This window comes from Plectropomus leopardus, chromosome 9 (genome assembly GCF_008729295.1).
Source record: "Plectropomus leopardus isolate mb chromosome 9, YSFRI_Pleo_2.0, whole genome shotgun sequence".
NCBI classification, from domain to species: domain Eukaryota; kingdom Metazoa; phylum Chordata; class Actinopteri; order Perciformes; family Serranidae; genus Plectropomus; species Plectropomus leopardus.
Window position 1 is genome coordinate 10,827,088 of NC_056471.1, and position 18,269 is coordinate 10,845,356.

Consider the following 18,269-nt stretch of genomic DNA (forward strand, 5'->3'; position numbering starts at 1 on the left):
ACAGTTGCTACCAAATTTAGCCAGCTTGCTCCTATTGGCTAGAACAATGTCAAATTAATTGTACCAGCTAACTCGTTGCAGATGTAAATGAATGCAGTACACCAATGAAGGCACTAACTTCACATATTGTTGAGTTTAACAAAAATTGCAGATGCTACCTAATTAGCCATCTAGCTAACCTGAATTGTGAGCTTGGGTTATTATCATCAAAGTAAAAACAGATACACTTTAAAGTTTCCGTAGAAAAGTTACAATGTACCATTGACCCAAATACTGAACTTCAATTTGAGGTACTTGTATTGTCAGTATCTAGTTTATACTTAAACTTTATTACATTTAAAAGGAAATATCACACTTTTTTTAAACAAAGCTGATTCTGCATTAACTTTTATGCTTTTGATACTTACGTTTTTTCTGTACTTGTATCGAAGTAAAACTTTAGATGAAGGACTAGTTCTTGTAATGGCATATATTATAGAGTGGCATTGCTACTTTTAGCTTACTTAACAATCTAAATATTCTTCCACAATTTTTAAGTACATGCTGTTTTGCTATTTCTCACAGAGTCTGCTGTAACGGTCATATTTGTTGCCGTTGAGTGTTTCTTTCTTAAACTTCACAGTAAAATAACAATAAAGTCATTTGAGGACAAGGTTAAAGGAAATCACCAAAACTTTTACATAGAACTAGATTTAAAAAAAATCAAACATACAATACAATATTATACAATAATATAAGTTGCATCACATACCTGGAAATATATTAAAATAAAGTGCATAAACGCAGGTTGTAAATGAGCTTAGAACAAAAAAAAAAAAAAAAGAAAATCTAAAGAAATTGGCACACCCTCACATACAAGAACAGAAGTGTTCTCACAAAAGTCTCTCTGGATAAAAAACTCATTCTCTCAAATCCCAATAGCCCAAAGGCAATAGTACAGAGTGTTCATGTGAAACTCTGACAACAGGATATGTGAGGTTACGAATACTACTGCTTTCATCTGACAAAACACGTGTCCTTTTAAAATCGAGCAGGAGCTCTTAACGCTTTAGGAGACACATCAACATGTACCTCTGTGTGTGAATACAGGCTGTGCTAACTAGAGCAACTAGGTCACCCAAATATTCAAGGGGAAGATGTTTCCTTCAGGGCAGCATTCAGTGGGGTGAAACATTCACTGTGTTGGTTTTTAAGACACAGAGCAGACGCTACCATGCTGATTGTAACACCGCGGACTGCTGCACACTATAACCGACTTGTGGTGTTTTTTATGAGGTCATACTGACTCCCAGACAGTTTCTGTGTCATCAGAAACACAAAAAGGGACAGTGAGAGTCACCTTGGAAGGACATTGTGAGAAACGGAAGACATTTGACTCGAGTCCTTGGAGGATACAAGCACTTAAAGCTGCCACTCTCAAATAAAACTGAAAGCTACAATTCCATTTCATTTAGTAGAAAAATGGGACTTTTGGCAAACAGTCTTGTTTCAGTTTTTACAACTGGAGATGAAATGCAACATGTCTTATATCTGGATAATTTGCAGTCAAAGGTGGCAAGAGCACAATAGCCGCAAGTGAAGAAACAATCTCTTTTGTCCTCTTAAACAGTCGGTCAAACGTCTTGCATCAGCACAGATTGCTTTCCCCCCCGAGCAAAATAAATGCAAATACTGTGCAAATATGTGTGAACCCATGTCTGGTCAAACACACATACAGAGACATACACATAAATGTACACACACAAAAAAAACTGTGTGTGTGCATACAAAGAGACCACAGGGAACGGACAATTTGCAGGAGCATGGTGACATTCTCTCTCTCTGTAAGGCTTACAAGGAAATCAATAGTTATTGAAGATGCATTTTCTGGCTGTAAGAGAAGAACGCTTGGACAATAGGCCTTATCCTGCAAGAGGCACAGCAGAGTCTCCAGGCAGAAAATGGTAAATGTCAGGTGAGGGCCCGTGGGAGAGGGGATGCGGTACCTACATCATGTAACTGCTGAGCACCTGCAGCATGCATGCCTGAAGGTGCAGAGATTTTCTCCGTTTTGATATTTGCGTAAGGTAAGCGTAAAGTGAAAATACATTTTGTAAATGTCACAAGAAGATAGCCGAGATATATGGACTGCTACACATTTCTGTAATTTCTTTAACCTTCAGCTGCTCAATCAGGGAAGGTTGACTGAGCACTGCTGCTCACATGCAGACCGAGGAGCCTTGCAACACAGTATGTCTCCGGTTGTCGGTCACTGATCAACTGGGATAATGCAAAGTCAGTTCACAGACAATTCAAGAAAATATGTTTTTTAACCTGCCTCTAGTGGTGTCCAGCCATGCAAGACAGATTTGGTTTTATTTTCTCATGCTATCAATTCTTCTCAATACAATGGTGGTGAATAAAATACTGTGTTTTGTGCTCACATTATTAAGAAATCATAAAAAGAGAATTCAACATTTCCCTCATTAAAGGTAAATTATTATGTTTCTTCCTTATTTCCTGTGATATAGACTATATAAACATATACAAATGTCAATGTTACCTACACTGCTACATGTAGCTACACAGGCATGTATTTGGCAAGGTCGGAATCACATGACCAGTGCACTGACGGGGGTTAAGCAGGAAGGAAGCAGTCCACATAAAGAGGCAGATTGAGGTGGTGGATGGGTCACAAACACAAGACTTAACCTAAGAAACAGGTGTTTGGAACCATGTGAACCCAACCCGGTGAACTCTGAGTCATTTTAAGGTCGGCATATTTTTTTTCTCTATATGTAAACTATGTAACTTTACATTAAGTATGTAACATTTCATGTAATTAATTTGTTAAGATATCACGCAAACCGCCATTTGCACATTTTAATAACATTTCATAAAAACCATTACGTATATCTGAATACGTTGGATTATATGCTGATGTGAGGGAAACATGCAATCTCGGTTGCTGATGTACTGTTTTTCTCCATTTCAGATCCTATGGAACAAAGTGGCCTCTGCCAAGGTTAAAAAAATGAAGCCAATGCAGAGTTGTCAAAAACTGCAGTTCCTTGAATGGCCACTTGAGGCTGACTCCAAAACAGAGTCAGCCCCCCCACATGCTGATATACTCTACTTTATAGCAGAAATACACATGTCTGCAGCCTGGTACAAAAATGGTTTTGGTCTCAAGAGCTAATTTCAACATTCATGACAACTGTGTTAGGGTGAATTTTCTTTATAGTTCATTGGTTTACATTCTATTGAGGCCCAAAGTTACGTATATACAAGGGTGGGGCCGCTTGAGTGAGAGGCTGTCTGCAAGACATCGCTAGAGTCTATGAATCATATCCACTCCTCACTCATCCATAGCTCCAATCTCCCATCTAAATATGGTCACTTCTGGCTCGAAAACCCCCCCCAAAAAAACATGATGGCAATGCTGAAATGCCGAACTCCCAGCTTTAAAACAGCAGTCCACAAATCAAAGCGTGATGTCACAGTAGCTACATCCATTTATACAGGCTATGGCCGGTTCATATCCGGTTGTGTTTAGAAGCTTTGATTGGAGATTTTTTACAGTAGGAAGAGCCGCTATACTCAGTTACTGTCATTCTCCTGTTGCAATGAAGGACAGAGACACCGTGACACAGAAGACCCACAAACACTGACCAATCAGTGTAGACTGAGCTTTTTCAGTAGGGTGGCTTAAAAAAGACTTTCCAGGACAGACAGTTTGTGGAAAATAAGTGTTTTTTTTTAACATTAAAGTATGTAAAATGTTCTAGTAGAAACCCAAATAACAACTATTACCCTGAAAACGAGCATCACACAGTCTGCCCCCTTAAAATATCAACTCTGTAAGCACCATAAACTAAACTTCATTCACCTTCATTGTGTTGGGTGGAGGCAGAAATCTTAGACACAGAAATCTGAAAGCCTGGGCAAGAATAGCAGATCATCCAAGCACACTTACAATTATTCTTCAAAGCAACAGCATCAGCCTTTCCATCCTCACAGTATAGTTACTTCAGAACAGATGTATTATGCATACATTCACCATCAAACCACACATATACATAATGTATACAGCTTAATGTTTAAAGAGACAAGAAGCTCTGTGTGTCTCTATGACCTAACCTGTCTCTGCTGGTTCAGAGCTAACAGTGATAATACTGACATTATCTTCTCATCTCCTCCTGCTACTCCCTCTGGAAAGCTCAGAAAGTCGACCTCAGTGTCTCTAATTTCAGACACTTAATGAGATTTTTAATTGGTGACCTTTTGAGAATGGTTTCATACCACAGCTCATGAGAGCACTCAAGAGGAAGCCGACACATACCACTCAATACTCATGCCAGGATCCTTCATAACAATCTTTAAAGGCTCTAATATTTACCTTCACCCACAGATTGACTAATCGATACACAGACCAGCAGCCTGATAGAGATGGATTTAAAAAAACATTGGAGGGAGCTAACAACAACAAGTTTTTATAGTACTAGAAGTTCATGGCATGTTTATATCACCAAAGGAAGTATCTGGAAACAGGAGAATGAAAACACAACACTCTGCAACATGACCACATCATAAACTCCCTATGCTGCTCCTCATCAAACTTTTATCGCTGCTCTGTATGACAAGTGACTGGCAAAGAACAAAATCTCAATAAACAAAGCCCAACTGAGTTGCACAAGAAAGCAACACACAATGCTGAAGCGTTGGTGTGGCAGACAGAAATATATTGTACGTAGGTGGCGCTTAGTGTCTCTTTGTGTACCAACAAACAAAAGCAGAAACTCAAAGCACTGTGGATGCAATACATCAAAATTTTGTAGCCTGACTCTCTTACCGTGGTGAGATATCGCAGCCCTGCTGCATAAAGGCCCCCAGTGAGAACCAGAGGGAGTTGAAGATGCCAAACTCATTGGTCTGCTCGGGACTCTGCTGGTTGGTGTTCTGTTGCGTCGGTGTCTGACCCTGCTGCACCCCATTGGAGGCGGATGCTTGGTCGGGAGTCTGCGGCTCTGCGCCCTCCTCGTAGTCCTCAGCGTGCCATTCATATGGGCTGAATCGACTGACAAGGAACAGGACGACACTGACGCCAATGTAGGCAAACACAATGCACATCCAGATTTCATAAGCCAGTGGGTCCAGGAATGAAAACACGCCAGGTTTGGATTTGGTGGGTTTCTTGATCATAATAGAGATACCCAGGGACATGAAGGGCTTGGAGAAGTCAATCACTTCTTCACGAACCAGGGTGATGGTGAGAGGTGCCACGGCCACGTCTGCTTTCTGTGAGAGGGACACAGAGGCAGGCAGCCATGTAAACAAAAGCACACTGCATTTATTTTAGGTTCTACGATATATGTTTATTAACGAAATAAAACACGGGATTTTCTTTGTCAAAACAAAAGCAATAAATCTAACTATCAGTGGCAATGCCAGGATTTTGCAAATGAGGTGGCACAGGGGGGGACCAAGAACCAGCCAGGGGGGGCCCATGGGAAATCAGAAAATTCTATCTGAAATAAATAAAGCATTGGTAATAGGCTTTTTTTTTTTTTAAAAAAAAGGCCCAATTTCCAGGCTCTTGTGCAGTGTCTTGTGCCCTGTGACAGGTGGTATTTCATTGAAGTGGCACTGCAAAAATCATTTTGTATTGAATAGCTGTTTAGCATCAATAAATAAACACATTTTTTTTTCTACCAGATACAAAAACATTGCATATTCATAAATTATTCATTTAACATGTTTTTTTTTCAAGATAAACTTTGCAGTGTGCAGATTGAAAGTGCTGATCCAGTGGAGTTGGACAGATTGACAGTGCTCTAGAATCTCTTAAATTTTCTGTCTTTCATTACTACAACAAAGCAAGCAGACTATTAAAAAACAGTTAGAAAGGTTGCTTTAATTAATTGGTTTTGGCAATGTGCACATCAGCATGTTAAAGGGATACTTGCTGATTATTAACCAGCTTTGTATCATAACAGTTATAACAGTGACACCACCCATGCACCATTCAGCACAGTTTCGCTGGCTCTCAGGCTGTTTCTCAATCTACGGGCTTTACTTCTGGATTTTCGTATTGCAGCACCATCCATACAGTCACCATGGATATAAAGAGTATAAAAGTGTATTTAGAGACAAACCCATCCCGCTGTCTCTCTGTCTTTCTCTCTCAAATTCAGACCAAACTGATTAAAACAGTAAAACTAGGGAGCGCTGAATCAATTATAAATCAAGATTCTGTTACTGCATTGCCACTTTATTGCCTACAATTGTTCTTACCGTTTAACTGTAATATGACATCATTTGTTACCAGCCAGCTGCCATTATGTCAAACAGATAGGTGCTTAAGGTTACTCACCAGTGGGAGCATTTATTGGTCTGCTGCGGTACAGTGCATTCTTGTAGTTTTCTACCTCTTAAGCAAAAAACAAATGCCACAGTCCTTTTCCTTGGCTTCCTTTTCTGGTAATGTAGCGTCAGTTTTAAAAGTATTTAAGTCTTTTTACTTCATTACTTCATGGTTTTAAGGAAAGACCATCTTTCAAAGATAGCAAAATGCTCTTTAAGACTAAACAACATTAGTTTTTCAGTAGTTTATGTTACTTTTTCAGCTTTAGATGGAGAATGATCCAACGTAAAACTCCACTCACCCCATACACCAGTTCTCCCACCATGCCGTTCCACATCTTGGTTTCCGGATCTCTGGCTCCATATTTGCCATCTGAAACAATCTTCAGTTTGTACTGGTAGCCCACATGTTTAGCTATTTCTGCAGCCAGCTCCACGATGTAACCCTCGTACTTGTCATTTCCCGACAGCTGCTCGTGGTTCTTCTTCAGCATCACATATGGAGACTCCTGTCGGACGCAGGGCAATTTTAATTCAGTTACACCACAGTGTCAAAAACAACTTGCAGGAAATTACTCAACAGTTTCTGAAATAATTAAAATTTTGCTGATGTGAAAACAAAATGTGCACAGATACGCATCATTTCTTGTCACAAGCTGTTGTAACTGTAAGTAACATTACTTTTACAGCAGAACAATTTGTTAAGCTAATTTAATCAGAGACAGCATTATGGATGATAATAAAGCTTAAACATGTAGTTAAGTTTTATATGACTATTAAAAATATTGCGAAGGGAATATGGATGCATTTTATGCTTTGGCACAATTCATCATTAATCTTTTTACCTCTTGTTCATAGCTGAAGCTTTGGAAGCAACAAAAAAATCTTAATGGGCCAAAAATATAATTGTTACTCTGAAAGGCTTGAACGAAAGATAATTATATGAAATTACAAGGTATTATTTTGGCTTTGTTCCTTGAAGGTATGGTGTGTAATTCAAACACAAAAGGTGCATAAGTATCATCATTACGACAGCGTTTGCCACACTGAAAGGTGTGCTGATAACATAGAGCTGCTTGTGAGGAAGCAAAGGAATTGGACAGGGTTATTAAAGCTGAGGAGACATCGGATCTGAGATGAAGTACCCGTGTGTGTCTGTGTTTGTGTGTGTGTGTGTGTGTGTGTGTGTGTATATTTGAGCCATGTGTATGGTGAAGCAGACACCGCTGACCTCTGCTCCAGGGCCAGGATGTTATTCTTGTTATATCCTACCCACATTTGTACATCTCACACTGATTGGATGTCCTAAGAAATTACAGCTGACATGACACCTGGCGCCCATCTTTACATTGAGAAAAATATATTTCATATAGACTTCCAGACAACTCCGAACTGTCCACCAGCACTTTATGGCCCTCAATTCCCACAAGCTGTTATGTATGCCTTCTTTTAGCTAAGGCTGTGCTGAGTGGAGCAAATCCTGCCATCATATTTCATCAGGGTCTAGAGATTGGGGGCGTGGGGGTGGGGGGTTCCTCTGTGTGTTACAGTTATCTGGGTTCTCCTGCTCTTTATGGTTGAGGTGAAGGTAATCATTGTTACACATGGAAACCCAAGGCCCACTGGTAGAGAAACGGCACCCCAGGGATACAGTGGTGAGAAAGGTCTGGCGTGCAGCGCTCTGACAGGGTATGCACTTGGAGTCAGACAGATACACACACGAGTACACACACAGATAGGCTCAAACTTGAAAACAGGCATGTGTACATGTGGAGGCATGACATGGCATACAGAAGGTCCTGGAGGACTCAGTCTCATTGACCTCAGACATTTCCACTGAGATCCGCTGTCACTCAGCCATGTTAAAAATGAGACAGAGACACATGCACACATGTCAAACAAACATTACGCACAAACACACAAAAGAATACGAGATAGCGCAAAATGCATTGGAATGAGTATGTTTTGCCATAGGTAAAAATACATAAATAAACCTATTTTATTCCTTTGAGTACAATTTAAACAGACCTTGAGGGAATTTAGAAAATTACATAATTTGCTCTTTCATGCTACCATGTCCCGCTGAATTGGTGAAGGTTTCAAAGGGTTAATACCAGTAGCCGCTCACAATGAGTATGCCATTAATAACTAACACCTAACATGCCAACACTTAATCTTAAAATTCCACTCGTGGCCTGGTTTTAGCATAAAGCCACGATTGGGAAGACACCAATCTCCAGTTCCCCATTTAACATGCTCTGCTTCACTCCTCCAGATCTCCTGTTAACCCCGGCCTGGTGCGTGTTCACCGGCTGGGACGGTAGGGATTATGGGAAAGAACAAAGTGAAACCCTCACATTGGCAAAACAACACACTCCCTCAAGCAAACGAATCAGCGAGCACAAAAGTTATATGTTGTAAAACTCTACTGCTACCCTGCAGCCCAATAACTGTTCACACCTTATCTCTTCTCTTAGGTTCCAAGACAGAGAACCAATTTATCTTCCAAGAAAAGGGGACACTGATAGGAGATTATGTCAGAGAGACTTATTTTAGGTCTGTTCTCTTGGGAGACTGCAACCTTCGGGTTTAAATGAGGATCTTCATGTTTCTTTATGAGATGGCAGTTGACTATATGTTAGGTTTTACATGTATGTCCAATGCGCTACATGAGCTCCAAGCCTTTGTTTTCCAGTTTATTGACAGAGTCCTGTCAGATAAACTTAAGTACCCCATAATCAACATTGTCATTTACAAATGTGCTCATTTGAATTTATTTTAAACTGACCAGTCATTTATTTATCGTTACTTATCATATATATATATATATACTTTTATATATATATATATAAAATTGAACTATCATTGTTAATGTTAATGACAGCAGAAGCAAATATTTTTAACCATTTATTCATTATTCATATAGGCTCCTAGCTCCTCAAACTATTTATACATTACTTTTAGCTATCTATTTTGACTTTTAGCTAACTATTTAAATCACTTATCTTATCCATTATTTTTTGCAATCTATTTCATCCATTAATCAATTATTTTCATCTTAATATTTTAACTATTTAGATATTACTTTTAGCATTAGTATTTTCCAAATGGATGTTGTTTATTAACTATGTAAAAGTGTTTTTTTTCTAACATTTTCACTATCTGTATCAACCATTTTAGCCATTACTTTTAGCTCTTTATTGGCCATTAGTCTTTAACTTTTAGCTATCTATTTTGGCCATTTAGTCATTACTTTAAGCTACCTATTTCAACCATTTCCATTATTTTTATCCAGTTAAATCAGCTATAAACAAATTGTGTGTACTACGTAGCTCCTTCATAATTATTTGAATGAATAGTGTTATTGCTGGGGTTTATTTAAATTAAGCGATTCACTATTGCAGTCATTTAAGCTCCAACTTGTGGACACTTAAGCAATTCTTTCCCCCCAAGTGGGAAATATAGTTGCCATCAGAAATTCTCCATATCTTAATTAAGAACTGAGAGGCTGATGTGAACAGTTTCTCCCACTCGGGTGCTTTTATTTATGATCTGTATATGACATGAATGCAGCACTACCAGATGATTGTCATTGGTAGTGTCGCCATGTGTTGTATTCAGCATTTTCTGCTGATACACCCTGACTGAAAGCTCGCCTCTACAAAAAGATAGCACAGATTGGAGTGTTATTTTCCATTACTCTACATTGTCTCCCAGCTCTATCACCTCCATCAAGCCTTTATCTGGTGAGCGGCGAGTTTCTCTTAAGGGAAGCACGTACTGTACTTGAAATACCCCATTAACCCTTACGGCGGAGATCAGCTGCACACATTTTGCCCTGCTAGACCTTAAGTCTGCAGCAGCATTCTGAAAATCATCGAGTGTTTTATCCATGCATTGGATAACTGTATCTGCTTCAAGTCCGACAAAATAACATGGTGGCAGTGATTCGTAGATAAAAGACATTTCCACTTCAAAAACAATACCAGGAGTAACAGAATAACCAGCGCTGGGCTTCAGGCATCCACAGACACTGAAAATTCTTTGATATTAAATTTTCAAAGAGATGCAGACACCGAGAACATCCTGTGCCTGCAAATATATACTACAATATTTATTATAGCCTATATATGAGCCAGGTATTGCCAGCCATGTTGCTTTCCATTTCTTTGGAGAAAATGTCATGATAACCTAGCTGCCAAGAGAACTGGTCAGATTGAATCTTTGCTGCCGTGTTCTCAAATCCAACCTCATTCACAGACCCTGGCAGCTCCGTCTCAGGAATGTAGGCCAGGACATTAAACAACATGATCATGCTGTGTTGAATAGCCTGATGAGGTAAGCGGAGCCAAATAAAGAGCACAGTAAGAGATAGAAATGATGAAAACACTGACACTTCAAATCAGTCTTCTAACTACAGCCTTAAACATAAATGCACTATGGGCCAGCTTTTATTTTGTTTGTGTCGCCTAACATTACACCTTACAACATTAAATTGAGGTTGTGTCCTTGTGCTGTCTTTTGAATGAATCGTAAATATGTACAGTGGAACTCTCCGAGATGGTAAGTCAGGTTCCCCAAGATAAAATACTGTAATGTACTTGCCAAATTAAATGATAGCAGTTGTGATTCTGAGCATGCACGAGTCAGACAGTTAGCAGGATACAGTTGGTAAGTGAAGGAAGGGAGGGAGATACAATCACAGATGTCGGCTGAATTCTATCTGGGGCCTGAACTTTTGAAAACTCTATCATAAAAGAAAATGAGAAAATGTTACACCTCCCTTTCTCTGTCTCAGTCTCATCTATTTCACTGGCTCCTCCTTTTCCAAAATCAACCTTTCTTTTTTACTTACCAAGATAGTGGTGACTATGTAAGTCCTGTTCTGCAGACCGTAAGTATCGTTGCTGCCCCTCATGAAGCTGGCAGTAGTCACATACTTTTCATCTTCATTCCAGTAACCAACCTAAAACAAGAGTACATGTCAAAAATGCTAAAAGTGACAGTTTGGGGGGGAAAAAATCCTTTTACTTGCAGTCACATTTAGAAAAAACACTACTTTTCTCATTTGTGCTGACATTTAATTCAGAGGTGAGCACACACCCTCTGAGATATGTTTTGGAGCAACTGTAGAAAAAAATAATTCAGAATTGGGCATTTGACTGTAACATTTGTTAGGATGTTGATATTTGACAGGGGTGCTAACAACACAAATAAAGCTGAAACTGTCACTTTCCATGTGTCCTCACTTTGAACACTTGCAAATTGTTGTTATTATAAGATTTCTCTGATGTATGTTGTCCACCAGCAGCCTTATTTTTTTCACTTTGTTTTTTTTCTGTTTCTATTTCTCACAGTTTCCCGTTATTTCAACCGCATTTATATATACTGAGCATACATTTAATGTAAAGCTTTCATTTTTGCTCCCATATTTCACACACACACACACACACACACACACACACACACACACACATATATATGTATATCTCTCTCAAATTTTTCTCAAAATCTGTGTTGGGCAGCACTTCTACTTTTCCAAGATACTTTATCTACCCGACAGGTGTGACATATCAAAATGCTGATAAAAAGCAACATTATTATACAGGTGTTCCTTGGGATGGTCAAAATTTCAAATCCAAAATGTTGCCATATTGGGGCAGTTTTCGTCTTTTTAGGAGAAGGGTTAAAAGGGTCTGCCATGTCTACTCTCATCTCCAAAGTAAACAACACAGCATGTGCTACTCTGGATTGGTTGTGAGTCCAGTCAAATTTGTTCAGTGTATTTTCACAGTATCTTATAAGAATATAACATATAGCTAATTTCACACTTTTGCAACTGGAGATATTTAGGATTTCACACAAAAAACTTTTTAGGAAATCCAAAATGCACATACTTTTGCAGAAAAAGCATCAAAATGTAAAGTTTTCTAAATGGAAGTATAATAAATCCACGTTTCTGGTTGACATTTCATGCTCAAAGCATATATGGGATTAAACATGAAATTGGTCTAATATGTTACTCTTCCACTTCAATGAAAAAAAGGAGTAAATCTCCTGAAAAATGCATGCATTTTCAGTCACTGTGTGTGTGTGAGTGTTTTTATTCTTAAGATGTCTCTTCAGAGCATTCTTAAGCATAATTCTTATTAGTCTGATAAATATGAGTTTGTTGGATTTATTGAATATTGTGTAAAGTGAGCAGGGAAAGTGATTAAAAAGAGTCCTTGAGCAAATATAAATATTTTAATTTGGTGCCACAGGCAACAGACTTACCTTCTTTGGTCCAGAAGGGGCTAATTCCATGACGCTAACAGTGTAGTTGGTTCTGCGGCCTTTCTCATTGAACTGAATGTGACCAGTCAATCCATCTATGCGGACCTATAATGGAGTCACAGATATTGAATAAGTAATTCACAGGCACAGACAGATGGGTAAATAATGGATGCCGTGAAGCATGATATTCATATAGTCTATTTTCATAATGTATGCGCTAGCAGCCAGCATTTGTATGTTGCGCTTACACGCGATGCATGTTAAGCATAGCATGCGCGTGTTTGTATAAGTATTCATTTGTGAAAGTCCACAGAGCTGCGTCCCTACGGAAAATGAATGACAGACGGTGTGCTTGCATGTGTACAGTGCAGTGTGTTTGTCTTGGCTGTGTGATGGAGTTAATTGAGCGAACACGGCTCGAATCTCCAGTCCGTCCGCAGGCAGATGGCTAGATTGACACTGAGCAGGCCTCTGCACAGCCACTCAGCAGACAGACCCTCGAGCTGCACACACGGACAAACACACACGAACACACACACACACACACACACACACACAAACACTCACATGCAATTACACATAACCCTCACAAACATAGTGCATTAATTAAACCTCCATATTTTGTGTAAATGGTGTTCCCGGGTACATAAATTACATATTTGATTTTAAATTGTGTTTTTAAATGTTAACTGTATTCCTGCAAAGTCACTTAAAAAAAAAATCAGATATAATAAAATAATTGTCGTTGTTCCTTGATATATTTGGTTTTACATGCGTGAGTGTCCCCACAAGACAGTGTGTGAAGTCTAAAGGCCAGTACAGCATTTCTATTTCCATCTCCAAATATTACATTTCTAAACTCAATTGCTGATGTCATATTCCATGATGATCACGGCTGAGTGTTATTGCCTGCAGGTTTTGTTTACGAGCCATGATGTCACATTTGATACTGGGAAGCTCTCCTACGACTTAATGTGAACTTTACACGACAGAATGAGACCTAATTTGTTCAGCCAGCCCCAACTCAGGAGCTGTTAGCCAATGTGTCACTCAAGAATTTGCATGAGTGTGTGTGTGTGTGTGTGTGTATGTGTGTGCACACACTGTCGTGCATTTATGTGTGCGCACAGACCTGCTGCAGGGCTCTCTGGATGTCTATGCCCTGTCCCCAGGGAGCTGGTGGGTTGGCAAGGCACTCTCCAGCATTGCCCCTGCGAGAGATGTCTATCCTCTGTCTCCTTAAATTCTGGAAGGCCGTGGACATGACTTTCACTCCGTCATATGTTAGAGCGCCTGTGTACTGTAAAGAGAGAGCAGGTAGTTCAAACAGAAGCACACACAGAGATAAAAACTAATGAAGGTCTTGGTTGAGGAAAACAATGGAAAAAAGTTCATTGAATTCTGAAGTTCTCCAGCTTTGTGTTTACACTAAGACATCATTTCTATTGCTTAAGTTTTCCGTTTGTTTCTTGACCCTGTAAAAAAATCCTTTATCTCAGCTGGCTGGACAGCTGTTATGGCTAAAAATCAATAATCATTTTATAGCAGAAATCCCACATCTGAATCACCTAACTCAGAAAGGATCAGGGGTTATCAGTGCACAAGATTTATTAGAAACCATTTCATGGCTTTTTGCAATATGCCGCTGACAGTCAAAACAAACTAACTGACTGACAGGGAAATGACAACTTTCTTATGTAACCATGACCTCACACAGAAAATCCAACTTTTAGAAAAATCCAGATTTATTTTTACATTACTTTAAATGTGACATCTTAGCATATCCTGTGCTGCTTTATTACTTCTTTTAATAACGCTTCAAAGATAGAAAATAAAAGGACAGTTCAGAGAGTAAAGCAGTAGTACTTTGAGTCCACTCTTGGGCACTTTGGAGTCTTTGTTGTCAAACTCCATCCACTGCTGGACGACACGGCTGACGCTGGGCTCAGAGTTGTTGACGAGCTGAAAGCCAGTGATGTTCGCCCCACCTTTCCTCAAGTCTGTCAGGTCGATGTCAAGGAAACCCTGAGACAAGAGGTGGACAGGCAAAGAGCTGAACTGAGACATACAGTGTAGGAAATGATATGTAATTATTAATAAAATTAGGACTTCATTCAAGTGCACAATGCATGATTACACTGATTGCACACAAGGCAGAATTTACTAAAATTCATGGCAGTGGACATTGAAATACACTTGCCACAAGAAGAAAAAGGACAGAGAGAGATTCCATTTAAAGCAGATTGAGGGCTACTCGACACCGACAACATCTTGCAATACGTGACCATGATTTCTTTTTTGGTTGCTGGCTGCAGTGACAATCCCAAATCTGAGGGATCACTAGATCACATCGAAACTTTTTGGCCTGTGACCTCTTCGAACAAATCAATAGCAACTTGCAGCCCTTTGTCACAGGTTATGCCTCAAGCTGAACTTCAGCTGTGAGCACTTCAAAAGTCAACAGAGTGATTATTTCTTTAAGATTATTCCTTTTGAGGGATTTTCAAAGATCTGAAGAGGTCAAAGTATCCAGCAGTTTACAAAAAAAAGTAAAACAGTCCGAAAAACAAATTTAGTGAGACAGAAATTTGTTTCCCTCTTATCTATGTAATCATCCTGTGAGCCCCTCGGATTTATCCTGACATCCGGGTTGTGACCGGCTGGAGGATGGTAATCACAAGGGAGAAAATCAGAAAAAAAGCATATTTACACTGCACCCAATCTCAGAAGCCAACACCTATCTTCTGACCAAAAACTTTTTTGGGGTTCTGGTATAGCTAGCTGATATCCAGTCCAAGACTTACGCTTGTGTGTGCCAGTGATTGTTTACAGATCAATAACAACTTTAGATGGGTGCAGACATTTCCAATCTCTATAAACATGTTTCTGTAAGGATTGCAGGTGAATTAGAGAAAAAAATCTGATTGAAAAGCTAAATAGCCAACGGGTTCTGAGATTGCATTTCAGCGAATGCGGTCTGCTTCTTTTACTCTCCAAATGGACTGTTTACTTGTCCACTCAAACATGACAGGTCAATACTACGTGGACTACAAACAGACTACAAATGGAAACAAAAACGCTTCTGATACCAAACTGTTGTCCTGTTGCCTATCGATACTGTATGCATATTTAGATATCTGTTTGTAGAGATTATGCTGCACTAAGCTTGCAACGGTATGAGATTTTCATGTTATGATAACTGTCTCAGAAAATATTGCGGTTTGATGGTATATTACAGCATTATTATTATTATCATTAACTGTCAGAATGAACCCTTAAGGGAATGAAAACAGAAGGGCTGTGTTGAACAAATGTTTCATCGCTATGATTCAGACTTGACACCAACTTTTTAATGGAACTGTGTGCATAAAGTTTCCCTTTTGAAAATAACTACAATGAAGGTGATATTTTCTGTCAAGTTGCATTTTTTTGAATATTGTAGATAAGAAAATGTACACGGTATGATAATTGTCAACTTTCATATCATCGTATACCTAAAAACCAATATAGCACTCCAACCCTATGCTGAACCATATAATTTTTGTTTTGGTTCTTTGACCTTTTATTTCTTGTAAACTGATAATTTTAACTCTAAAACTTCAAAAAAAACAAGGAGAAAAGCATTGCTTTCTTTCAGGGGGTCACAAACCTTAAAGGACCCAGTGGTCTAGTGGGCACCTGGCATTAGAGGGAGGGTAATGTTGCAAAAAGCATTACACTGTAGCTATTGCTTTTAACTCCACCATCAAAAGTGCAAGGGTTAATATCATAATGAAAATGGCAAATCCTCCTTTTTCACTTAGAGAGGTTATCCCATTGAGCATACTTCATCCCCGTCTTTCCTAAGGGGCAAGACAAGTGAGAAAGAAAATAGAAACCTCATTTCATGTCTGTGTTCAGTCCGGAGCTAATCTCTGATAGACTGAGTCCTCATAGGCTACTGTTAACAATGGAAGGATCAAAACCTTATAGGCTACTGTGAACAATGCAAAGGATGCCTCGGGCAGAGCAGAATGGAGAAAGAAGCGATTTACTGTAATGGTATCATGTATTTTTTCCCCTGACTATTATGTGGAGAGAGCAGAGTGAGAGAAAGGCAGAGAGGCAGATTCGGTCTCTCAGCAGGCTGCCTGTCAGCGCTGGGAGAAGACGACGCAGACGAGTGGGAATGGGGAGGAGGAAAGACCAAGCGAGAGAGGGGGAGAGAAGATTTGTCTGTGATTTGTGTAAGATTTAAGAGCAAAGTTTCGACTGATGAAAAGAAAAAGGTGTCTCTGGTGTTTCTCCTGCTCGCCAGGCATCTGTCTGACATCACAGAATATTTTATCCTTTGTCTTTCTTCTCTGCCTCGATGTTATTTGTTTCATGTCAGTTGAAGCTTTGGCTCTCTTTCGGCCGTGTGTCTATCTCAAACTCTCACTTGTTTGCTCTTTCTGATCCTCACAGCCATACAGTAAAGACAAATGAAGAAAAAAGAAGTTGCTGATTGTTAACCAGCGGTGGAAAGTAGCTAAGATAGTAAAGAGAAGAAGAAAGAGAGTTGGTATGTAACGATACACAGTATGAATTTATATATTGAATAAATTCAATTATCAACAATCCAATATTATTGATACAAAGGAACACTGATGCATATATTCATGTCATATACTCATCCATCCAAGCGCACCTCATTCCTAAACATTAAAACAGCGCTAGCAGCCTTAGCCCAGGCAAATACTGGTAAACAGACAAGAAAAAGACAATAAGGATATTTACTGAAATCCTCTCATATTCATCACAGGCCCCTGAATTCAGTCAAATCAAAACTGCATTGGGGTAGACATTGTAATTTTAGCAAATATCGTACCGTTGTCCATAAAATCCATATAATGTATTGGGATGAAACTAATAGACTGTTTCACAGCTATTCTGTTGCTAGGGCAACAGCTTATGTCCTTGTTTACTTCCTGTCAGTTACCTCATTAACAAACTTTCCAACAGGAAAAACAAAGGACCTATTTAGTGAGACTGGGGATCGGTACTTGACAACTTTAAGGTATCGACCAAAATAACCTAGTCCCATGTAGGATCAAATTTTTTCCGTTCAATCCTTTTTTTTACCCAGATGAAGAAAAAATACTATTTGTATGGTTGCTCACAGCCAAATATCATAAGCATTCTTTGATTTCAAGTGACTTGCAATTGGCCCTCTACTACAGCAGCTACAACCCATAAACTCTGTACTGCAGTGAAGTCAAGTGTGATGTATTTGATGAAGCTGGATCTTCAGCATGCTAATTCCATCAAAACATTTAAAAATATGGCTTCACTACACATCTGTGGCATATAATGGGTATCAAATGAAGCAGAAAATAAAGGTATCAAATGAGGTACTCTATTGGTATTGCTATCACACACTGCAGTTCACTAGCATAGAGTTCAGATTTTTTCCATGTCCTCCTGGCTTAGGGCAGGGTCAAAGGACTGGCAGACACAAAAAATGAAGGCTAGTTCAAGCTCCGAGAGAAAAATGCAAGCAAAAAAAAGAGAGGTAGTGTTCAGTCTCCCTCCCTCCTCTCATTGCCCTCTCCCCAATGTACCTGTGTGCGTTGCCAGGTGTCCATATTTCTCAGCTGAGCAGACAGACTAGTGTCTTTTTTCTGCTCCAT

At 39.2% G+C, this 18,269-nt stretch overlaps 1 protein-coding gene across 1 annotated transcript in view; it reads right to left on the minus strand.

Moving 5' to 3' along the window:
- The window catches only part of gria1a (glutamate receptor, ionotropic, AMPA 1a), an 87,558-nt gene that overhangs the window by 34,684 nt on the left and 34,605 nt on the right, over window positions 1–18,269 (minus strand). Inside the window, 6 exon segments of the mRNA XM_042492814.1 lie at window positions 4,832–5,277; window positions 6,645–6,851; window positions 11,198–11,308; window positions 12,619–12,723; window positions 13,751–13,918; window positions 14,485–14,643. Coding sequence (XP_042348748.1) covers window positions 4,832–5,277; window positions 6,645–6,851; window positions 11,198–11,308; window positions 12,619–12,723; window positions 13,751–13,918; window positions 14,485–14,643 — 1,196 coding nt within the window.